This window comes from Phlebotomus papatasi, chromosome 4, assembly GCF_024763615.1.
Source record: "Phlebotomus papatasi isolate M1 chromosome 4, Ppap_2.1, whole genome shotgun sequence".
Taxonomy (NCBI): domain Eukaryota; kingdom Metazoa; phylum Arthropoda; class Insecta; order Diptera; family Psychodidae; genus Phlebotomus; species Phlebotomus papatasi.
Genome location: NC_077225.1, coordinates 5207801 through 5232402, shown reverse-complemented (window position 1 = coordinate 5232402; position 24602 = coordinate 5207801). Strand labels below are relative to the sequence as shown.

Here is a 24602-nt window from a genome sequence, read left to right as displayed (position 1 = left end):
AAATGACTACATTCCCAGCAATGTCACTATTTCAATTATACAATGTAGCCAAATTAAGAATTATTGGATCCTTATCAAGAATAACAGCTTTCGTTGATATACCCTTATGCAAAACACCTCCCTACACTTTATACCATATTATTCCCTTACCATATATGCGTAATGAATCTTTTAAAACAATCAATATACATTACCCATTCATAGCTATTGATAACAATTACGATTCGTACGCTCTTTTTGATTATAATAAATTTAATGAATGCACACGGACCATTCAACCTCCTATTTGTCCTATAAATATTATAAGAAGCTCTTCTGTAGCTACTTGCGAATTTTCTGTAAGTAAAGGACTCTCAGATAAATGTACGCTTTTACCACATAAATTCCAATTCAATATGTGGATGAGTCTTAAAGAGAGTATTTTCCTGTTTATTCTGAATACAGCTTCCAAAGTCCAAATTAAATGCGCAGAAAGAAAAGCTCAATTTGTGGAACTGCCATCTAAAGGAATAATTCAATTGAGTAAAAGCTGTCGACTAAATAGTGACGGTATTTATATATTTTCCGAAAATTCCTTTAATTCAAGCTATATCCTAGCACCTTTTGAACAGATGGGTGAGATGAAAAGCATAGATTTCAAACATGAACCGGAAAAAGAATTAGGCTTACTAACTATAACATCCAATACTCATAGGAAATATATCGATGCGCTCTTACAAGAAAGTCACTACCTTACGAAAACACAAAATTCGAATGATAAAATCCCTATTATCGAAAAGCACGTCCTCCCTAATATTTCAGGAATAACTGCGTTAATCATAATATTTATTCTCATAATTTATTTTAAATGCTTCAGAACAACAGGAATTTCCTATGGAACGAATACAAGTGTCCAACCACCACAAACTAACATAAGCATTACGCCACAACCCCCTACAGTTTCCAATCCTATACCCATGACAATCCCTCAAAACTTAATTTTAAGATCCCAAGATGTATTAAGAGATGATTTGATAAACTCGATTGAATTGCATTCTAGCAGAAGTATTACTTTTAACTAACAAAAAAAAAATGAATAAATTAATTAATTAATGATTTAATAAAAGCACTTATTATAAACACTCAAAAAAAAGGGAAATTTGTAATTTTTAGCTGTAAATTTAAGAGTATTATCTGTATACTTTAATAGTTCAAAAAAAAAAGCAATGTAGCAACTAAGATTATACTAAATATACTTTATAACTTTAATATAATCATGCAAAGCACTTATTCTAAGGGGATAGGAGTGTTGTGAAACACTTCTTCCTATTTGTAAAAACATTAAATCATTCATTCCTTAGTTCCTATTTATATTTACTATTTATATTTTACCTCAATTCTTAAATATTGTATAATTAGGTCATTAAAATGTAATAAAAATTGTATGAACCGCTCGATTCAGCGGAATTGTCTTGGAACTGTCGCACAATAAACAACAGTGAATACTTAAAAGTATTTTAATTTGTGTGTCCACAACAACATCTTCATACATATTACAATATTCAGCTACATAATATTTAACAGAATGATTATATATAAATGTGTACTTAAAAAAATCATTCAATGATACCAATTTTAAAAATTCTGATTTTGTTAGAACAATTGTAGAAGATTTTTGCGTCAATACAATACACACGTTATTATTAAACATCATAAAATGAACTGAAATTGACAATTCTTTATCATCATTGTCAGTGTAAAGTATTACATTAGTGATTGGAGAATGCTTTGTGGTCGCGAGACAAACCTGTGTGTATGGCGTGAGAAAGAATGTGTGAGAATGAATGATGTATGAATGTTCCCAGGCTGGATCCTGTGGGATCTGTACGAACCTGTGAGTGAATAAGGAGTGAATAAGGATTATATATCTGGCGAAAAAGGACCAATTTATGGTCGCGAGACAAACCTGTGTGTATGGCGTGAGAAAGAATGTGTGAGAATGGATGATACGAATGAATATTCCCAGGCTGGATCCTGTGGGATCTGTACGAACCTGCGTGTATGATAAGGTGTGAGAATGAATGATGTATGAATGTTCCCAGGCTGGATCCTGTGGGATCTGTACGAACCTGTGAGTGAATAAGGAGTGAATAAGGATTATATATCTGGCGAAAAAGAAAATTTTCTCTTTGCCCGATAAACAATCTTCACTCGTCCTTTGATGCCTCGAATCTTTGGGAATATGATGAAAAGATGATTGTAATAATAAAGCGTAAGATTACTTTAAGAAACTTGGATTTATTTCTCTAAGTCAAAATGGCGAGTCTTCGCGACCGTGATGATGATGCAAGAGAGTTAATTTTTTTAGGTTAGGGTGAAAAAGATGACATTTCAATTTTGTAAAGGAAAAAAATGACTAACTTCAGGATATAAATGAAATTTAAACTTAACGCTTTTCTCATGGAGCTCGTCTCCATTTTCCCCCGGCAGAACCTCCGGGTTCTGAACGTCTTCTGGTAGGCGAGCCAGTTTGGTGATCGCTCTGACGTATTCGCCATACTGCGTCCGGATTTTGGCCACCCGTACATGTCCATCTCGTCCGACATGAATTTCCGTGACACGGCCGAGAATCCATGAGAGGGGCGGTAGATTGTCCTCGATGATTACGACCAGATCTCCAGTTCTCAACTCTGGTTGCTTGTCCTTCCACTTCTTGCGCTGCTGTAGCTGTGAAAACACTTCCTGTTTGAATCGCTTCCAGAAGTGCTGGACAATCTGCTGGTTCCTCTGCCACTTATCTAGACGATTTGAAGGCAGTTCGGTCAAGTCGTGATCGGGTACGGCATTGAGTGCACGTCCAATAAGAAAATGTCCAGGACTCAATGCTGTAAAGTCTGTAGGACATGATGACATAGGTGCCAATGGTCTCGAATTCAAGCACATCTCAATTTCCGCAAGAATTGTCAGCATGGATTCCTGAGTAAGAGAACTGGTGCCTACGATGCGGTAGAAATGTTTTTTGAAACTTTTTACGGATGACTCCCACATTCCTCCGAAGTGCGGACTTCTTGGCGGGATGAAGTGAAAGTTGACTTGAGCTTCTGCAGCGATCTGCGTGATGAACTCCTGATCCTTTTTGTTGCATAATGTTTCACGTACCTCTTGAAGATGACGATTTGCCCCTACAAAGTTCTTGGCATTATCGCAGAAAACATCTGATGGTTTGCCACGACGTGAGATAAATCGCCGGAAGGCCGCCAAAAATGCGTCTCTGGATAAATCCGTGACGAGTTCTAGGTGCACTGCATGTGTGACCATGCATACGAAAATTGTGACGTACATTTTGGTGCTCGCATTCCTTCTGAGTGTGGCTTTAATAAGAAAGTAGCTACAAAGATCCACTCCTACTTTGTCGAAAGCCTTGGTGAAATGTAGACGATAGGGTGGCAAGTCCCCCATGAGCTGGTGCATGGGATGAGGTTGACACCGGAAACATCTAACACATCTGCGCCGGGCTGCCTTCATGACATCCAATCCTCTGAGGGTCCAATATTCCTGTCGGGAAGTGTACAACATCAGTTGAGGGCCCCCATGGCACGTTTCGAGGTGAATTTTGTCGGCAATAAGTTGCGTAAAAGGGTGTTTGTCAGGAATAAGAGCAGGATGCTTTTGTGTTGATGACACTGGTGCATTTGCAATCCTTCCCCCCACTCGGAGTATTTTCTGATTGTCAAGATAGGGGTTTAAGTCTCTAATTCTCGAACTATTGGCAAGCTTCTCACGGGCACTGAGACGATTGATATCGTCTGAAAAATAACCACTTTGCACTGCACGAATCACAAGGGTATTTGTTGCCCTGAGCTCCCTGACGGTCAGTGGGCCACTGTTGATGTTTTTCTTTTCAATGAGGCATTTGAGATTGTCGAAATATCGCCTCCAATAGGCCAAACACTTGATCAATTTTGAATGGGATGAAAATCGCTCGATAATTTCCCAGAAATCGTTTTTTGTTGACACTACACACGACACTTTTTGCTCAAGTTCGTCTTGAGTCAAATTTGGCACTGGAAAATCTGCACTGTTTGGAATTTTCTTCATGTCTGGGCCGTTGAACCACAATTTGTTGTCTTTGAGTAATGGTGGGCTGACTCCTCGTGACGCAAGATCAGCAGGGTTCATCGCAGATGGCACATGAGCCCAAGATTCTCGACCCAAAACACTTTGAATTTGTGAAACACGATTCGCGACAAACGTTTTCCACTTTGTAGGTTCTGCTGAGAGCCAACACAGCACAATTGTGGAGTCTGTGAAGGCTTTGATGGAATGAATTTTCACTGTAATTGCTGAGAGAACACTCTGGAGAAGTCTCATGGCGAGAACAGCTCCACAAAGCTCCAATCTTGGCAAAGAAACTTGTTTCAGGGGAGCAACACGAGTTTTCGCGCACAAAAGTTGACTTGTAAACACGTCACCTGTCACTCGATCGATAGTTTGAAGATAGCAACAAGCTCCATAGGCCTTTTCAGAGGCGTCACAAAACACAGCAAGCTGCACAAATGTTGTGTCCAGGGACTGTAAATGTGAGGTTAGGTGTCGTGGAATGCGAAAATCTGTCAACATCGTAAGATTCCTCTGGTACTCTCGCCAAGTCTCTGCAACTGAATTCTCCTCAAGACTGTCGTCCCAATCTGCTCCTAATTGCCACAGAGACTGCATCAATATCTTCGCTTGGATTGTGACCGGTGCCAAAAACCCAAGGGGATCGTATGTTTTGGACATCTCAGAAAGTATGCTCCTCTTGCTGATTGACTGTGAGTTGTTTTGGACATCAAACGAGAATTCATCGGTCACTGGATTTAATTGCAGGCCTAAAGTACTAATTGTTTCCGTAGAGGTGAAATCCAATGGTTCCTTTATCTCCCTCTCACTGTATGGAACATCCCTGAGAGCCTCTGGACAATTTGACATCCATTTGGAGAGCTGAAAGCCACCTTTCAGCATGAGTGCTTCGATTTGTGATTGTAGTTTTTGTGCCTGAGAGACTGTCGGGGCACCAGATAGAAAATCATCCACGTAAAAATCACGAGATGCTGCTACTTTGGCCAATGGGTAGGTGTCTCCCTCATCCTCCAGAAGCTGTTTGATACACCTGGTGCTGAGGTAACTTGCGCTCCCCGTGCCGTACGTGACCGTGGACAATAAGTATGTCTGAATTGGATGTTGAGGCGATTCTCTCCAGAAGATGCGCTGCATGTTTTGGTCGTCTGGGTGCACGAGCACCTGGCGAAACATCTTCTTCACATCAGCTTTAATGATTATGTTGTGCTCTCTGAATCTGAGTAAAATGTTGAAAAGATCGTCTTGTGTTTTCGGTCCTACCATTAGCACATCATTCAGGGCTACTCCGGTGCTTGTTTTCGCCGACGCGTCAAACACTACCCGGACGGGTGTTGAACTGGATGATGCCTTGATGACTGGATGATGTGGCAAATAGACTGCGGGTCTGTCGGATTGGTAGGTCACCGGGAGTGGACGCATGTGTCCTAGACTCTCGTATTCTCGCATGAAGGCAATGTATTTCTCTCGCAAATCAGAATTCCGTTGAAGCTTTCTTTCAGTGCAAAGAAATCTCTTTCTTGCCAGCATTTCCGAATCCCCAAGAGTGTGAATGTTTTCCCGGACAGGGAGCCTGACGGAATAGCGACCCTCAGTGTCTCGTGTGGTGTTTTGTATGAAGTGCTCTTCACACAATTGCTCTTCTTTGCTCATGATCTGACCAGTCGAAGGTGGCTCCTCCACCAACCAGAAATTCTCCATTTGCTTGTGAAGTGGATCTTGTTTATTGAGTGAGCAAAGACACGTAGAAATGCAAGAACTGAAGCTTGTAGCTGGGGTTTCAGGTGCTACATTCCCGACAGCAATGTAGCCAAATGCTGTGTCTTGAAGAATCGGTGAACCTTCAATGCGTTCCGGACGGAGTGATCGAATGAATACCTCTGCTCCGAGAAGTATATCAATTCCAGACTTGACATTGAACTCCATATCAGCCAACTGAATCCCTGGTGGAATGTGCCAAGAAATTGCAAAGGATGATCTTGGCTGATCTTCGACGATGTTCTCAAGGATCATGAAGTCCTCTGTCATCATGAATTGCCCATCTTGAGAGGTGAATGTGAAACGTGTGGCATTGGAAATTGATGTGGTGTTTTTCCCAATACCAGATACTCCCTGACCACCCTGATTGAATATGGGTAGCCAAGACTTCCGGGCAAAGGAAGCTGTGACGAAATTTGACTGACTACAAGAGTCTATGAGGGCTCTTCCCTTGTGGATGCGACCATCGCCTCCTCTCACTAGGATGATTGCCGTAGGAAGAAGAATCTGCTTGGACACAGTCCGGATCTCCTTACTGCTGACACAGGAACTCGGCTGAGTTCCCCCGGTTGACTGGGAATCTGATGCCACTGGTGTGGAAGTTACTGGTGTAACCTGTGAGCCCCCAGACTGTGGGAAAAGCGCCTCATGTAACATTGTGTTGTGTTTTAATTGACATTTACGACAATTTGAACTTTGACAAGTATCAATTGTATGTCAATTTCGCAAGCAGTTGAAGCACAACTTGCACTGCCTGGCCAGCTGAAGTCTCTGAGGCGGTGTTGCAGCCACAAACTTGGGGCATTGATAGCTGAAATGTGCTCCTTGCTCACACATTTCACAAACTTGTACTGCTACTGCCAATGTTGTCCTGGGAGGCTTGGAAGTCTTAGAGCTCTTGGAATTTCCCTCTTGATGTTGAGATGATGGATTGTTTGACCTGGATGCTTCCAGTGCGTCACATCTGCGTTCGAGAAAATCCAAAAAGTCACTCCAGGAAGGAACATCTGTTTGTGGAAACTTCGCTGTCCATAGATCGTGAGTATTTTTGTCCACTTTGCGAAGAATGAAGTTCATCAGCCACACATCCCTTTCCTTGTAGCCCAGAGCATCGACAGCGTTGATTGACTCCAGAACTGAATTCAGGAGGCCTCTGAGGCCGATTGGGTGGCTGTCAGGGACATTCTTCAGTCCGAAAAATGCATCGATGTGAGAGAAAAGAATGCATTGCTTCTTGTCAAATCTTTTCTCCAGGCTTTGCCAGGCATCCTCATAGTTCTCATCCGTGGCCGGAATGTGTTTGATGACAGCCTTAGCTTTACCCTCGACGAGCCCTTGTAGGTATTGGAACTTTTGAGCTGCCGAAAGATCTGCATTCTGGTGAATGCTGCGTTTGTAAAGATCCCTGAAAGACCGCCAATCAGTATATTCCCCTGAGAATTTAGGAATATCTAATTGAGGAAGCTTCATGTGTTGAGGTCGAGGACCCTGATTGCCATCCCTGATTGCCTGTGCCAATGTCATGGCCATTTTAGTGAGATTGTCCTCATCTACGTCGGAAGCTTCTGACTGATTTGAGGTTATGATGAATGTTTTAAGCAAAGAATTGATTCTCGTCTCAAGTACAACAACCCTCTCCTCAAAATTGGCAACTTCCGCTTCTTCGTTGTCGAGGGCAGTCTGACCATCGTCCAGTAACTCGTAGATGTTGCTCTGGATAACCTCAAACTTTTCCGCTGCGCGCCGAAGTGAGACAAGACGACATTTCAGGGCCTCTTCCGAGAGGGCTTCCGTAGTGTTCAGGAAAGATTCGATTTTTGTGATTGTGGCCTTGCATGTACCACGCTCACTGCGAAGTCTGGCTAGCGATGGAGCCATGATTGTGATGGAGAGCTTCCCCCGGATGCTCGGTTCTCAAATCTGCTGCGTCTTCGGACACCGGCGCAAACGTTTTGGACGATCAGATGCTGTGCTGATGCTGGCCCAAGACTTCCGGAAGTGTACTGTTCTCCAGTGTCTGTGTTCAAACCGAGAAGGACCAATTTATGGTCGCGAGACAAACCTGTGTGTATGGCGTGAGAAAGAATGTGTGAGAATGGATGATACGAATGAATGTTCCCAGGCTGGATCCTGTGGGATCTGTACGAACCTGTGAGTGAATAAGGAGTGAATAAGGATTATATATCTGGCGAAAAAGAAAATTTTCTCTTTGCCCGATAAACAATCTTCACTCGTCCTTTGATGCCTCGAATCTTTGGGAATATGATGAAAAGATGATTGTAATAATAAAGCGTAAGATTACTTTAAGAAACTTGGATTTATTTCTCTAAGTCAAAATGGCGAGTCTTCGCGACCGTGATGATGATGCAAGAGAGTTAATTTTTTTAGGTTAGGGTGAAAAAGATGACATTTCAATTTTGTAAAGGAAAAAAATGACTAACTTCAGGATATAAATGAAATTTAAACTTAACGCTTTTCTCATGGAGCTCGTCTCCACTTTGAATCAAAACAATCAATTATATAATTTTTATTTTCAATTCATAAATTCCATAAGTGATGAGTGAAATCCACTGAATCCACAGCTTGAAAATGTATAACTGATGTCCGCACTATAGGTGTAAAATCAGCTGCAGAAAATCCAATTGTAACATGCGTAGTTTGTTGGTTGTTTATAAAGTATGTGTATCCACACAAAATATTTTTTTGGTGATATGTAAATAATGTCGTCTCCAGATTCATCTTTCCTATTTGACTTCTATGATGATTCTTCCTTTTATTTAAACAAGTTGAACTCTAGTGTCACTTAATGTATGCTTATTAATTTTACAGAAGATTTTTCATGAAAATGGAGTGAAAATCCTCTCGATTTATGTTACCTGCAAGCCGAACTGATGGCAACTAAGAGATGTTCTACATTTACAGTTCTAATATTTGAAATAGATATCATAAAGTTGTCTAATGAGTTTATCATTTTTAACATAATCATTTGTAAATTGATCAATAAATTTCTTCATAGATAATCCAAACGATTTGTACAGTGCATATACACAGCAATAATAACCACACATAGAAGAAAATTCATGCTGTATTTGTTTATTGTTATACTGAATTTTTCCATTAGAATTAATTTTTACAAATCTTTTTATATAATTGTTCCTCAATTTTCGTCCAAAAGAATCAAAAATTTCAGCAGGATAATTCTGCGCACGAATAAATATTACAAACCAATGTGTACCTGGGAGATAGCTTGGGTCTGTATTAACAATTATTATGCCAGGTGCCAATATTTTTTTGTTAGAAATTTTATCAATTGGAAAAACACCGCGGAAATATTTTTTGGTAAATTTATTTTCTTTTAATATTTTTTCTATTCTATCACTGTGTAACATGTTCATTTTTCCTTATGTTAAAGAATAAAATATGACTATATATCGTTAGGTCTATATATAGTCTTATTTTTTTACATAATTCAGACATGTTCAAACATGTTTATTATATGTAAGCATCTTTTAATGAAGAACTTGCGTATAAAAGACTATTTTATTTCACTAAATTCAAAATTGTGTAGTGAAGACTAATAAATTGAGTTGACTCGTGAATAATTCACTCAGTTCTAAACTTGACTTCGTAGAACATTTTACTGATATGGATTCATTCATCAAAAATAAACTGGCAAAGGTCTTTGCCAGTGGTAAAACCGAAAGTGAAATTATTGATCTTATCATATTGAATAAATCAGTTAGTGAGTTGATAGGACTATTGCAAGGAAACGATATTGACATTCTTAAAAGTGCCATTGTGAAGAAACTGGGAGACAAAGTGAGAAGTGGACATATCCTTACGTTTCTGGAAAAGAAACAAGTGTTACTAAACATTATGAACTTGAACAACGCAAATGATATGAATTTTTTGGATGACCTCTGTGACATTTTCTTTGATGATTTCGATGACGCAAATGCAGACGAACAGGATTTAAGCAGGCCTTGTAAAATCTGTTATGCAAAGGATTACAATATGGCATTTTTACCATGTGGACATGTTGTAGCATGTGAAGAATGTGCTGCCCGAGCCACGAACTGTCCATTATGTATGGAGCCACATGTGTCTACAAAAAAAAAAATATTTCCCATAAAAAGTAAAATTGTAGTTAATATACATCAAATAAAAAATTTAAATTGTAAAAGAATATACTAACTTTTATTGTTCCTGTTATCATTATGCACTTCCAATTCACAGACATTCCTCGATTATTTGAAAAATGCAAAACTAATCATAAAAATAAGTGTGTTTCATTTTCTAGTGTCAGTGTATTATTTTTCCTCGCTTCCTCATTTAAATCATCTGGAGAAACACATGACACCTTTTGCAATGAGAAGTGTCTTAGTCAGCTAAATGATAAAACGCAGGCAGATACTCCATTTCTCTCTATTTATGAGAGTAGAGGACGATAGTCCATTCATCCATATGTTAAGTGCAGGAAGATATTCCACTAAGCAATGCATTTGAATCAGCTGTGAGAATTGGTGGATATATTGTGCATAAGCATACTATCAAGTATCCACCTTCACTTAACAAAAACACTATGACTTCTTCTGACTTAATGACACATTATACTTTTTACCTAAAAAATGCTTTTTACCAATACATTGCACTTATTGATAAAATAATAATTAAAAATATCATCAATAAATTTTCTATTTGCATAGATTCCCTTACCTATACATACAAATACACATAAACATATGTGCATTTACCTATCAACCCATGCGCATAGTCACACTTCTCATGTGACATGGGATACGGGACTCTGCGGTAGCATAATCCATTCTCCCATTGGAACTACTGATATGTTATGGAGGTAGTCCAGCTGAACATTTCGTCCTTAGACACCTATCACCGGAAAAATCGCCATCTTGAATTATTCAAGGTCAAAGGTCAACTACCCTAGAGGGCCTAATTTTCAACGGATTTCGACAAATTTGGACATTTTTGAAAGATCTTTTAATTCTGAACCCGACTGCATCGGTCACAATCGGTAATGGAACGGGAAAGTAACGGTAATAGATTTATTTTAAAAATACTGTTTTTCGCACTTTTTCAGTCTTTTGACCCATATAAAATTCAAACGGTAAGAGATATCAACTTCCGGTCTTCCGTGACCCCTCCTCAAATTACATTATCTCAACAGTAATTTCTTTGTTTTTACCCCCTCCCCCTTCATGCGCTCCCTATCCCCCAAAAATAGGCAAAAAAATGAGGTTTTTCTAATTTAAAAAAAATTGGCCCTGACGATTTCCTTCATTTTTGGATATGTTATGGAGGTAGTCCAGCTAAACATTTCTTCCTTAGACACCTAGCACCGGAAAATTCGCCATCTTGAATTATTCAAGGTTGAAGCTTAATTTTCACCCGATTTGTTCAATTAATTTATTAAGAGATTAATGATTTTTTGAAGCCCTCTTCTTGAACAATTTTCAACTTCAAGATGGTTTTGTGGTGATTTATAGTCAAATTTAATTCGACAATAATTTTCTATACATCAGAATGCTTGCGAAAAGGTATGTAAGGCAGAGCTCTTTCTCGGGAGTTCGAGCAGCTCGCAAAGCCTCGGACGCCTTGCCACACCTTTTTTGATAAGAATATGCAAATTGAGAATTTCTCAATATTTTCATGCGTCTGTGAAAAAATATACATATAAATATATATTTATTATTTGTTTTATTATTATTTTTATTAATTTGTTTCTTTTGGGTGTTTTTTATAAAATAAAAAAAAGAAAGAAAAAATATTTAGAAATACTTTTGGATAAATAAATACCAGTATTAAAATAAATATTAAGAAATAAATATTTTAGAAATATTGAAAAAATATATTTTGTGGGACACCATTTTACCTAAAAATTGGTGAAATTTGCATTAATATACAATTATTACGATTTTCAGCGATTTTTTAAAATGTGGCATAAAAACTACGATCACCTTTAATTTGGAAAAATTGTAAAAAGCGAGAAAATGCAAAATATTAAAAATATTGACCGCAAGCAGAAAGTGAAATTCAAAGAATTGATTTCGATCTATTTTTAGAATGAATGCAAAAAGACATCTGTCCCCATCCTTTTCACTCTTTTATAGTGCAAAGGGTGCAAAGCACAAGTATTTCCCCACGGTGTGTTTTTTCTACCCCTTTGATCGTGCTGGATCGCCTTAGCGAGGCAACTAATCGTCCAGCTCAGCGGTAGAGAAGGGAATGTACAGACTCACTAACACACACAAAAACGTTCAATTTTCTCGCTGACAAAATTCACCTCCAATTCTCTTTCTAGCACTTTTGATATTCATTTTTCATGATGAGCGCCTCATATGTGATAATATTTATGAAGATTACTACGGGGATGGGGATAGTGATGCAGAGTTCATTAGATCAATCAAATATAAAATCAGTAATAGTGTACATGAACAAATTCGCGACGCAACTTTTAACAGTTATGAGGAGTTCTAAAATGAAATTCTAAATCTCTTTGGTCAACAAATAAATTTGGCGGGCGCTTTTTAAAATCTTGAAAGACTTTCACCGAGACATCAAGAAAGTTTAGTGGACTTTGGCAGTCGCGTTAAATCAGCGCAAAAGACATTGAACCATGTACATGCATTATTGCTGAACGGAAATTTACCTACGTCAATCAAAGACGCACATACTGAATTGGCGATTTCTGTTGGAAATTGGTCCATGTTTTCAGCATGGACATATGTTTTGGAATGTATGAAATGTCACTTCGCAAGAGAGGGGAAAAAAGGGAAATTTTTATCCTGCGGCAAACTGGATAAAGCTCATCATGTTAAAGAAGAAACTTGGAGAAAAATCGTCATCGAGTAAGAACGCAATTAACTAAAAATTAAAATTTATTCTGAATTTCCATTTATTTATCAATTGTGAGACCGTTTGTAGAGTTAGAAGATATTAGAAATTGTCAAGAGGAGTAGTGATTAAAGAATTAGTGAATAGAGATCCTCCGGCCTTTCAATTTTGGAGCTTCAGGGAACTTCTTTTGAAGGAGTCAAAGTGGCACAAGGAAATCCGGTCAATCGACCCGGATTTAATCACTTTGTGTCTCTTCAACAGGTATTGCTGGAAGTGAGTTGCAGTAAGGTCAGGAATTAATCAGGCTGTAATTGCGACTCTTTTAGGTATCTATTCTGGATGTGGGTTTCTGTAGGAAGGCAGTCAACCTAACCTAATATTATTTATTGAATTGGGCAGGTAATCTTCCACACAAAAATTCTGGTCCTTCGATCGTCCTACAAGCAACCGCACCTGTGGACCATTCTGGTCCTTCAATCGTCCTACAAGCAACCGCACCTGTGGGCCATTCTGGTCCTTCGATCGTCCAACAAGCAACCGCACCTGTGGACGATTGCCGATCCGTTTGACGTGTCTGCAAGGTCATCAGTTCCTTCGGCGTCAAGACAGAATTACCACTGAACAATTCTTCAAGACAATTTCAACCAAGGACAGTCAATTCTGGGTGTTGCTATCTCCGACATCTCAAGTACATCAAGCTCGGCTAGACAAGCGGCAGAATGGCGTCAAATGTAACCCTCTCAACTCTACACAAGGATCGAGGCAATGTCAAAAGACTTCTCACCACGCTCGAGAAGAAATTCAATGCTCAAGAAGTCTCGATCGCTCTCGCAAATGTAATGATGCAAGAAGTGCAAGAGATTCAGAAGAAATTTGAGTCCATTGACCAACAGTTGATGGAGCTCACACTAGACGATGATGAGCAGGCGCTCAAGGAAGAGAAAGAATCAGAAGGTATTTACCAAAGATACATGGAAATCAAGCTTTCTCTTAGAGAGTTTCTTTTTGAGAACAATCCACAAGTGTCTGCACAACCAAGTACACAAAGAGATGACGCAAACTCCAACCTGGACTCTGTGTTCTCCAATCAGACGAACATTATGCGACAGATGCTGGAGCTTCAGAGAACATCGATGACATCATCATCATCAGGACATGGAAGCCTATGTTATGCATAAGGTGACATCTCTGCTGCCATCGGCAGCACTCGCAGAGAAGAAATGGCCACACATTGACTCCTTGCGTCTGGCTGATCCTCAGTTTAAGACGCCAAAAAAGATGGATGTTATTCTTGGAGCAGAGTACGCTCTGGCCATTACTCTTCCCCAGATATTGAAGGGCAGCGAGGGGGAACCTATCGCTCAACCCACTATCTTTGGCTGGATAGTGGGAGGAAAGGTCTCTGGAGAAGTGAAGTCTTTTACTTCTCTTCATACACAATGTGACCTGAATGAGACGCTCAAGCGATTCTCGGAAGTAGAAACTATCATGCCAAAGCAACCGCATCTCACCGAGGAGGAGCAGCTGTGTGAAACACATTTTGCTGAGACACATACTCGAGACAGGTCAGGCCGATATGTGGTAAAATTGCCATTCAAGCCTTCTCATGAAGACTTGGGTGACTCAACAACAACAGCCATGGCTCGTCTGCAGGCCATGGAAAGGCGCTTCGCAAGGAATCCAGTGCTTCAGCAAGGATACAAACAATTTATGGATGAATATCTGGCTTTGGATCACATGGAACTCGTTCAACCGGACGAGCTTGAGCAGCCAAACAGCATGAAGTATGTACTGCCCCATCAGGCAGTCATACGACCAACAAGTGAAACTACAAAGCTCAGGGTAGTGTTCGACGCATCCGCGGCGACTCGACCAAACAAACCATCTCTGAATGAAGTTCTAGCTGTAGGACCACCCCTACAAGATGACCTGCTGGTTCTACTTCAAAGGTTCAGGACTCATCAAGTGGCTCTATCAGCAGATGTAGAAAAAATGTACAGACAAGTTCTTGTGTCAGAAGCTGATAGAGACTTCCAGAGAGTCTTCTGGAGGCAAGCACCAACGGAGAAAATTCAAACCCATCGTCTCAAGACCGTGACCTATGGAACATCGTGTGCTCCATATCTCGCAAAGAAGGTTCTTCAACAAATTGCTCACGACTACAGGAGTGAGTTTCCGGAAGCATCACAAGCTATTCTGCCCAGTTTCTACATGGATGACTTGTTGTGCGGCGCAGCCACTGTTGAAGAAGGAAAGAAACTGAGACGAGAGATTCAAGAGGTTCTCAACCGAGGACATTTTTCCCTCCGGAAGTGGTCTTCGAACTCAGAGGAAATCCTGGAAGAAATACCATCAGACATGATAGCCATTACACCTGACGAAATCCGAACTCAGTCAAAATCCATTTCAGCTCTTGGATTGAAATGGAACCCAGGGAATGACACATTTTCGTTAATGATTGACACTCCACCACCAGTTACCACAAAGAGGGAGTTCAGCTCTGGAGTGGCCAAAACATTTGACCCTTAGTTATGGCTAAATCCCGTGTAGCACCGCTCAGCCCAATCACAATTCCAAGGATGGAATTAAATGGATGTGTTTTGCTCGCGCAAATCATGGAAAAACTGAAGGATGCGTTGTCCAACCGGAAGATTGAGGTACATGCTTGGACAGACTCCATGATTTGTCTCTAATGGCTCAAAGATGATCCCCGAAAACGGAACCGATATATCGGGGCAAGAACAAGTTTCATCATGGAAATCATCCCACCTGACAGATGGCGACATGTAGCATCTGGCGACAATCCTGCGGATTGTGCTTCAAGAGGGCTTCTACCAGAAGAACTGATGCAGCACCATTTGTGGTGGCACGGGCCAGATTGGCTCAAGAAGGATGAAACTCATTGGCCAGCTACCAAAGTCATCAAAAAAGCCAATCCTGATGAAGCAAAACCCAACAAGATGCAAGTATTCACGTCACAAAACACAGAGGAATTTCTGTTTGGTCTCCTTGAGAATCATTCGGACTATCTACGGACTGTAAGAGTGTTTGCCTTAACCTTGCGTTTCATCAAAAACACCCAAGTGACAGAAGACAAACGTGAGAAAGGATTTGTGACTGTGAATGAACAAAACAACGCAGCTGATCGTATATTTGCTTATATCCAGCAACAATACTTTCCTGAGGAGTACAAGTGTCTCAATTCCGGAAAACCCCTTCCCAAGTCAAGCAAATTGCGACATTTAGTGCCCTGTCTGGACGATTCAGGCGTGATGCGAGTTCTAGGAAGACTACGACGTGCTCAGGTGCCAGAGAGAATTCGCCATCCCATCATCTTGCCAAGCCAACATTCGATGGTTAGGAGCCTAGTGACTTTCACACACAAAACTCATCTTCATTCAAGTGCTCAGCTGACTCAGGGCATCCTACGCTCAAGGTATTGGATAGTGGGGATGAGAAATCTCGTGATGTCATCCGGAAGTGTGTGATTTGTGTGAAAGCCAAGCCAAGGACGGAGAGCCCACTCATGGGAGACTTGTCGGGCATTCTACAATTCTGGATGTGACTTTGCCGGGCCTTTCCGGATTCGTGCCTCTTATCTGAGGAAATCTGTGGTCACAAAAGGATACATCTGTGTATTCGTGTGTATGGTAACCAAGGCCATACACCTGGAAGTTGTCAGCGACTTGAGTACCGAGAAGTTTGTCGCTGCTTTGCGCCGTTTCACCGCCCGTAGAGGTCATTGCCAGACGGTCTACTGCGACAACGCGACGAACTTTGTGGGAGCCGCAGGAGCTACTCGAGAAGATCGACTGAAAGGCATTCGTGATCACCAAAACAAGGTAACAAAGTTCATGTCTAGTTACGGAACTCAGTTCCACTTTATTCCGGCTGTGCAGGAAAGTGCACAAACCAACCTGGGTAAATAAATCGGGGAATTAAATTATGATTGCTATAGGCTAGGGCTCTAGCTTTATCATGAATCACCAACCTTTAAAAATAAGAAAAAAAGAAATGTGCTTAAAACCTGCACTAGTTCCACCCACACCGGGAAAAAGGGGGCGTCTTCACGTACCTGGGAAAACACAAAGAAATTTGGTGAGAAGAGACCGAAAAAATTTTCTGGTCTTTGTCCCCAGAGTTCCTCGTGGTTTTGGGGTTCCACCGCGTGGTATCAATCCAGCTGCCCTTTTTGGGCCTTAAATCCACAATTCCTGGATGCACTCCTACCAAAAACCTCACTGAAACACATTGTCTTGTCCCAACACCTTTATTTTAAGTAACACTCAATTTCTTAACTAAATTCACAATTTTTCCAACTTCTTTTTTTTTCACAATGATTTTCTTGTACCGACACTTTGAGAGACTGATTAGCAAAGAGAGCGAGAAACGAGAATTTGCCCATTTTATCATCCAACAAAACAATAGGATTAATGATTCCCGATCAATTCAAATTTGCATATGCTCTAGATTAATGATAAAGATCAAATCTCCAAAATTCCTATTTATATTTAACGTATGTAATATTGTTTAGAATTTTTAATTTACTTTTTAAATAATTTTAGTTTTCAAATTTGAGTTCATTGAATTTTTAAATTCCCTTTTTTTTAATTACACTTTCGTGTACATTCCTCCCCCAGACTGAACTAGTTGAACCTATCGTGAAAGTAGTTCAGGAATATTGTTATCTACTTTGGGGACCCGCGATATTTTTGTAATTGGCCTTTTGTAAAGACCCTTGAAAGTTCTGACTGTGACAACTCCAACCTTTCCATCTGACCCGGGATGAATTGTTTCAATCCTCCCTAACACCCATTTTGACCCTTCAGGATTTGACTCATTCAAAAGAAGTACCACTTCTCCGACACTAAGGTTCTCCCTTGTGAATTTCCAACGATGTCGTTGTTGTAGTGTGTAGATAGTGGAGCCTCCACTTCTTGCCAAATTCCTGGACTCTCAATTGGCATAGCTGCCAATACGATTGCCGATTGATGGGGACTGCCGAAAGATCTGGGTCAGGTATTGCGTTAATTGGAGCTCCTACTAGAAAATGGCCCGGTGTTAAGAATTCCACATCATTAGGATCGTCGGACATTGTACAGATGGGCCGACTGTTGAGAACCTGTTCCACCTGGCAGAGAATTGTCTGTAGTTCCTCCAAAGACAACGTGGATGAGTTAGTGAGGCGAGTCAAATGGTATTTAGTACTTTTTACACAGGCCTCCCAAAGACCGCCGTGATGAGGAGAGGCCGGGGGATTAAAATGCCATAATATGCCTTCTTCATTTGTCCTTTCCACTATCTCCCGTTGCATAGATTCCTGAGTGAAGAGCCGCGATAGCTCATTTACAGCTCCTTCAAAATTTTTGCCGCAGTCCGAATGCATATGTCGTGGCGCTGACCGTCTCGCTGAGAAGCGGCGTAAAGAAGCAAGAAATGCATCTGTAGATAATGACGTTACTTATTCGAAATGGGCTGCCCGGGTTGCCATGCATACAAATATTTTTTTTTTTTTTTTTTATTGACTCCCATAATTATTACAATCTGTCACACTTAAGCAACAATAAGCAATAGGCATGAAAAATGAAATATTTGATTTTTCGACTCTACGTTCGCCAATGCGAACTCCGTCTACCAAAGGTCCTCAGGACCCTTTCTCCCTAATCTCACAAACACTTCCGGGTGAAGAAGCTTTACCACTAATTGGTTTGGGTGAGCCTCCAAGCGACTCCTGTATCTCGAACTAATTCTAGATATTTCGGTCTGGACGAAGGGTATCTCAAGGTCCCTATGAAGTGTCTCATTTGTGACATAGTTAGGTGCATCCACTATCGCTCTCAACACCTTTGACTGGAATCTCTGGATCATGAGGATATTGGTTTTAGCTGCAGAACCCCACAGCTCAATTCCATATTGCCATACTGGTTTCAGAATTGCATTGTAAATGAGGAGCTTGCAATCAACGCTGAGTTTGGAGTTACGACCCATCATCCAATACATTTTAGAGAATTGGAGACCCAGTTGTTTTCTTTTTGACCAAATATGATCTCTCCATGTGAGTCTTCGATCCAAGTGAATACCAAGGTATTTCGTTGAATCGCGTTGAGGAATAGGAAGACCATCCCAGACAACTGGAGGACATGTGTCCTTTCGCAGAGTATAGGTCACATGCACTGATTTTCCACTGTTGACGTTGATGCGCCATTTTTTCATCCATCCAGAGATCCGATCAACAGAGTCCTGTGTTCGTTTTGAAGCTTCCTCTGGAATAGTGTGTGATGCTATTGTGACGGTGTCATCGGCGAAAGTTGCTAGAGTAGCGTCATTTGTTGCAGGCAGGTCTGATGTGTAAATTAGATATAAGAGAGGGCCTAACACACTTCCCTGAGGCACCCCCGCCAAGATTGGCAAAACATCTGAGTGGGCATTGTCAATTCTTACTCTGAAGAATCTTCCGGTTAGATAAGCTCTGAGAATTTCATAGATGTTGTGAGGTAAGTTGTGTTTTAATTTGAAAAGGAGGCCATCATGCCATACTCTGTCGAACGCCTGCGTGACATCCAGAAATACTGCTGAGCAGTATTTTCGTTCTTCAAAGGCACCACGTATCGCATTAACCACTCTGTGAACCTGCTCCACAGTACTATGCTGAGTGCGGAAACCAAATTGATGTACTGGGATCAGATTTTTGCTGGATACAATTGGCTGCAGGCGGGCTAGCAATACTCTCTCAGCCAACTTGGATAAAACCGGGAGCAGGCTGATTGGTCGATACGATGATACTTCAACTTCAGGCTTGCCTGGTTTTGGGATGAGTATTATTTCCGCCATCTTCCATTGGCAAGGAAAGTGGCGTAGTCTGATTGTTGCATTGATGAGGATTGCAATAAATCTAATTGCCAAAGTTGGAAGCTTTTTTAAAATTTTACTCGTTATTGAATCATAGCCAGGGGCTTTCCTTGAATTCAGATTATCAATGAGACGCTTCACTTCACCAGGCTTAGCCTTTCTGATATATACTGGCTCAATAATATGCTGGTCAGATTCTATACAATCCCGGACTTCAGCCTCAAAGGCAAGATCAGCCGATGGTAAGTTAGGAGTAAAAACTTTGGCGAGATGATCAGCGAACAGTGCGGCCTTTTCACGTGGACTCTTCGCCCATCCACCCGATGCATCACGCACGGGCGGAATATGTCTTTGGGATCGATTAATTCGTTTGGTCGCTTTCCACAATGAATATTCTGTAGCCTCGGTAGCCGAGAGACTTCTGAGATGATCCTGAATACCCTCATTTCTATGAGCAAGTAAGAGCTTCTTCAAGGACTTGGCTGCCTTATTGAATCTTGTTTTGTCACTCGGCAATCTACTTATCTGCCACTCCCTACGTAGATTCCTTTTTTCAGCAATTTTTTCTCTGATATGTTTTGGGAAATTAAGTACAGCTTTCCGGGTTTTGGCAGGCGTATCAGAGGATGCAACATGAAGGGACTCGCATACCACAGTGTTGAAAATCTCCACAGCATTTTCAAGCTCCTCACCAGTCTTTAAACTTAAGTTCGTAGGCAAACTTTTATTAATCTCCTCAGAGAAAATATTCCATTTGACTTGGCCTTTGTACAATCTATGAGGTGCTTCGCGCTCAACAACATGGGTGCTGAGCCACATAATTACCGGTGAATGGTCAGATGACATTTCCGTACTGGACTCCACAAGAATTTGGGATTTACGTATGCCTCTCGTGACAAAGAAATCGAGTAAATCAGGAATACGAGACGGATCAGATGGCCAGTAGGTTGGTTCACCCGTGGATACTTGCTCAAGATTCATTGTGGTTATGACTCTGTACAACTCTCTCCCACGAGGTGTCGTTAGTCTAGAGCCCCAAAAAGGACTCTTAGCATTGTAATCTCCCCCTGCGACAAACCTCTGACCAAGGGATGAAAAGAAACTTACAAAATTCTCGTACATATTTTTATGCTTGGGTGGACAATAGACAGCCGAGAGAATCAGGGTGCCGCACCAGTCATCAATACTGATATTAGTAGCCTGGATCTCTGGGGAAGCGTAAGATCCCGAGAAGTGATGTTTAATTTTGTTGTTAATGATGACAGCCGAGCCACCATGAGCAGTGCCATCTGGGTGATCAGTTCGATAGACAGAATAATATGGGAGTCTAAGATTATTTCTCACAGTAAAATGAGTTTCAGTGACTAAAACCACATCAAGTTTGTTTAGACTAATGAAAGCTTTTAATTCTTCTGAATGGTTTGATAAGCCATTGGAGTTCCAAAGGGCCAGTTTTAAGTTCACGAATTTACTTTGATCCATGATTGTTGGAATTTTTGAGCAGTGTAGTCATGATAGACATGAGGTCTGACATCATCTTCATAAGATCATCCATTCTTTTCTGACTCGATTTAATAAATAACAACATGGTTGACTTCAAGTCAGAGTCAGACTCATCTGTATGAGTTATGTCACTCTGACGGGTAGCCTTCTGCTTAGGGGTAGTTCTTAGATTACCCCGGGTTGCATCCGCAAACGATACCTTTGGTAGTGTTCCTCGTAGCGGAGTGGCAGGAGTATTGTGTAAAACTGCAGTGTCAGATTGACTAGTTCCTGGAACAGCATCTGATTTATTTGACGATTCTCTTTTCTTCTCACGAAGTGGAGGGAACTTTTTCTTCTGTAACTCAAGAAAGACTTGACATCCCTTATAGTTTGCGGAATGATTTCCCTCACATAAGGCACATTTAACTCTATCACCATGGTTTTTCTTAACACATTTGAAACTCCAATGGGGTCCAGCACATTTAACACACTTAGGCTCCTTATTACAGTAATTTTTGGTATGGTTATAGTCCTGACAACGTACACATTGAGGAATGTGTCTCCTTCTTCGCTTCATCTCTTGGACGATGACACACATACACCCGAGACGCTTTACGTTGACAAAATCCTTATTATTTAATGAAGGCTTCAGCTCCACCACAATCATGGACAGAAGCGAATGAGATCTTTTTTCCCTCATAAAGCCAATGTACCAGACTTCATGTCCCAACAACTCAATCTCTTCCTTAACCCAGTTGACAGATGTCGCCTGGTGTATGCCTTTAATGACGTACTTAACCCCACGGTTTTTCTTCAAAGAATAGGTGTGAAAATTAAGCTTTTCAGCAGTGAATAACTTGACAAGTTGCGTATAAACAACTTCAGTTTTAGGCATAAACTTAATTGAGTTATCTCTGAGGACTCTAATAGTGTAGTTTTGATTACCAATTTCGTCATTGACTTTATCAATCAGGGCTTTAAAATCAGAAATATCTTTAGCAAAGAGTGGAGGGATCTTAAAGGTCTCCAAAGTCTCTTGGACCTGCTCCCCGCTGTTCTGAACACTGTTCGCACCCTCAACTTCCAAAACGTCATATCTGTTCGAAGATGAAATCCAATTGTCAATCCTCTGCTGCTTAACATAACTGGTATGGGATCTTGGGCTCAGGCTATTTTTCCTCTTCACACGTGTAAATCCATCCGCATCAGACAGTTGCCCATCAGCAGGAACATTGTGAGAATTGGTCTGATTTGTTCCCCAGATTTGCGTCAGGGTCGTTTGAATTCGTCCGGGAGTTGCCAGCATGTCAACATCTAGTGTATGGTCTACAGTCACGTCATTCGATATAGTTGATTCAGTTTGAATCTCAGGTATTCGTCTATGGGCGTTATTTGTCATCTCAGGATGACTGGTCAGGTTCCTAGCAGCACTATTGAGCGCTGGAGTCGCAGGATTTACCATCGTTTTACTGGAATTAAGCATCTTTCACAGACATGAACATTCCGGGGAACAGCCGCCAATGCCAGAATTGAGGTTAGTCCTCACGGAGAAAATTTTATGAGCGTTTTGTGGGCTCAAGAAACCACGGAAAAAGAACCCCACAGTATGTAGAGATGCCCGTGGTCCCTGTTTGCCACCTTTTGATCTGTAAATTTGTCTCGGGACAGGAAAAAATCCAAATTTAGACAAATAAAACGAGTTACAAAAGTAATGTGTATTGACACTTGCCTGAGCCCGGCTGAACTGCATACAAATATGGCTATGTAAATCTTTTGGGTTCCTGCCTTACGGGATCTAACTCCCCGGGTAGCAGCGGAGATCATTAACAGCGGACCGGCAAAATCTATGCCAGTTGAGTGGAAAGGTCTATGGTAGGTCACACGAGGTTCTGGCAGGTCTCCCATGAGCTGCTCTAGGGGTTTTGGCTTTACTCGAAAGCAAGTGTGACACTCATGCACCACCTTTTTAACTGTGTTGCGTCCTGCAACAGGCCAATATCTCTGGCGGAGGGAGGAGAGTAACAAAGTAGGACCCGCATGGAGTTGTTTGATGTGTTCTCTCCTTATAAGCATGAGTGATAGCAGAGATTTGGGCAATAGGACAGGGTGCCGAGCTGCAAATGGTTCATTGGAATGTTTGAGCCTACCACCTACCCTAACAAGACCATCTTGATCAACAAATGGGGCAAGTGCAGCGAGGTATTTCCATGGTTTTGGCAACGAGTGGGTTGTGATGTAGTCAGCTAGATTAGGCCAATATTGTTGCTGATTGAGTTTGACGAGAACCAACTCAGCCTTTTCGATTTCATCTGCACTTAATGCGTCATGAAGTGGTGGGCTCTTAGATTTGAGCTTGTGTATAAATCGAAGGCAATATGCCACTACTCTGATAATCCTTTGGATTGATGAGTATCGATCGAATACACGTTCAAATGGGAGTAATTTCTCAGTAGTAACTGCGGTTAGTACGTGTCGCGTTTCTTCTTGTGTCCGAGCAGAAGGGAAAAATGGAGGTGGCCAAAGGGTTTCATCAGAACAGAGCCACGGTGGACCCTTCCACCAAAGACTGGATTGGCAGAGCTGTTGTGGGGATGTTCCGCGAGAAATTATATCCGCAGGGTTTAATGCAGAAGGTACATGGCGCCACTGGTTAGCAGAAGAAAATTGAAGGATTCGTTTGATCCGCTTTGCTACAAACACCTTATATGAATCCGGAGGACTGTTTATCCAACTCAGTATAATTGTTGAATCACTCCAGAAGTGTACCGATTGGGGGTTTAAGAGACTTTCTAACTTGCTGACCGTTTCTACTCCTAAAAGGGCTCCACATAATTCTAGACGAGGTATAGTCAGAGTTTTTACAGGTGCGACCCTTGATTTTGAGAGTAGAAGGCTGCTATTGATAGTATTTCCGCAATGAGTGGTGAGGTAAATTGCTGTGCCGTATGCTCGAGTACTGGCATCGCAAAATACCTGAATTTCACAATGTGATGGGTTTGGGATGGAAGTAATCCAGCGTGGGGTATTAAAGTCACTGATATTCTCAAGAGCTGATGTGTAATTAGCCCAATGTTCAGAAACTTCCTTTGGCAAAGGTGTGTCCCAACCCAATTTTAATTTATGCAAATCCTGGAGTAGCATCTTCGCCTCCACGATGACAGGTCCGATTAATCCCATGGGATCAAAAAGTCTAGCTATTGCTGAAGCAATTTCACGTTTTGATTTGGCAATCATGGACGATTTAATGGGAGAGTCAAATTTAAACACATCTGCTTGTGAGTCCCATTTCAATCCAAGAGTGCTCACAGTTGAGTCTTCAATAGTAACTAGATCCGAGGATACGTCAGAGGATTGAGTGGGAATGAGACCGTTGTGGTTACTCGACCATTTAGTAAGTAGGAAACCTCCGAGGTTCAACACTTTGACTAACTGTTCTTGGGTTTCCTTGGCTTCCTCCAAAGAGTTTGCAGATAAAATACAATCGTCCACATAGAATGCTGTCCGCAAAGCTCGCGATGCCAGGGGTAATTTCTTTTCATGATTCATGGAAAGCTGAA

General features: G+C 41.1%; 4 protein-coding genes across 4 annotated transcripts; 2 read left to right on the top strand and 2 right to left on the bottom strand.

Moving 5' to 3' along the window:
• Positions 1 to 2370: 2370 nt before the first annotated feature.
• Positions 2371 to 6510, bottom strand: LOC129808606 (uncharacterized). The gene has a single exon (XM_055858390.1). It carries the CDS (start codon positions 6508 to 6510, stop codon positions 2371 to 2373), a length of 4140 nt encoding a protein of 1379 aa, XP_055714365.1.
• A 60-nt stretch (positions 6511 to 6570) lies between these two features.
• On the bottom strand, positions 6571 to 7731 carry LOC129808605 (uncharacterized). The gene has a single exon (XM_055858388.1). The coding sequence runs from the start codon at positions 7729 to 7731 to the stop codon at positions 6571 to 6573; it is 1161 nt and encodes a 386-aa protein (XP_055714363.1).
• A 6135-nt stretch (positions 7732 to 13866) lies between these two features.
• LOC129808604 (uncharacterized) lies at positions 13867 to 15240 on the top strand. Its single transcript, XM_055858387.1, has one exon. The coding sequence runs from the start codon at positions 13867 to 13869 to the stop codon at positions 15238 to 15240; it is 1374 nt and encodes a 457-aa protein (XP_055714362.1).
• Positions 15241 to 15464: 224 nt separating this feature from the next.
• LOC129808603 (uncharacterized) lies at positions 15465 to 16640 on the top strand. Its single transcript, XM_055858386.1, has 2 exons — positions 15465 to 16147; positions 16217 to 16640. Exons 1-2 carry the CDS (start codon positions 15465 to 15467, stop codon positions 16638 to 16640), a joined length of 1107 nt encoding a protein of 368 aa, XP_055714361.1.
• The last annotated feature ends 7962 nt before the right edge of the window (positions 16641 to 24602 follow it).

Coding starts and splice junctions, on each gene's coding strand:
- LOC129808606 (XM_055858390.1), bottom strand. CDS start 6,510: ATGTTACATGAGGCGCTTTTCCCACAGTCTGGGGGCTCACAGGTTACA.
- LOC129808605 (XM_055858388.1), bottom strand. CDS start 7,731: ATGGCTCCATCGCTAGCCAGACTTCGCAGTGAGCGTGGTACATGCAAG.
- LOC129808604 (XM_055858387.1), top strand. CDS start 13,867: ATGGAAGCCTATGTTATGCATAAGGTGACATCTCTGCTGCCATCGGCA.
- LOC129808603 (XM_055858386.1), top strand. CDS start 15,465: ATGGAAATCATCCCACCTGACAGATGGCGACATGTAGCATCTGGCGAC. Junction 16,148..16,216: donor CAGGGCATCCTACGCTCAAG/GTATTGGATAGT, acceptor GTGAAAGCCAAG/CCAAGGACGGAGAGCCCACT.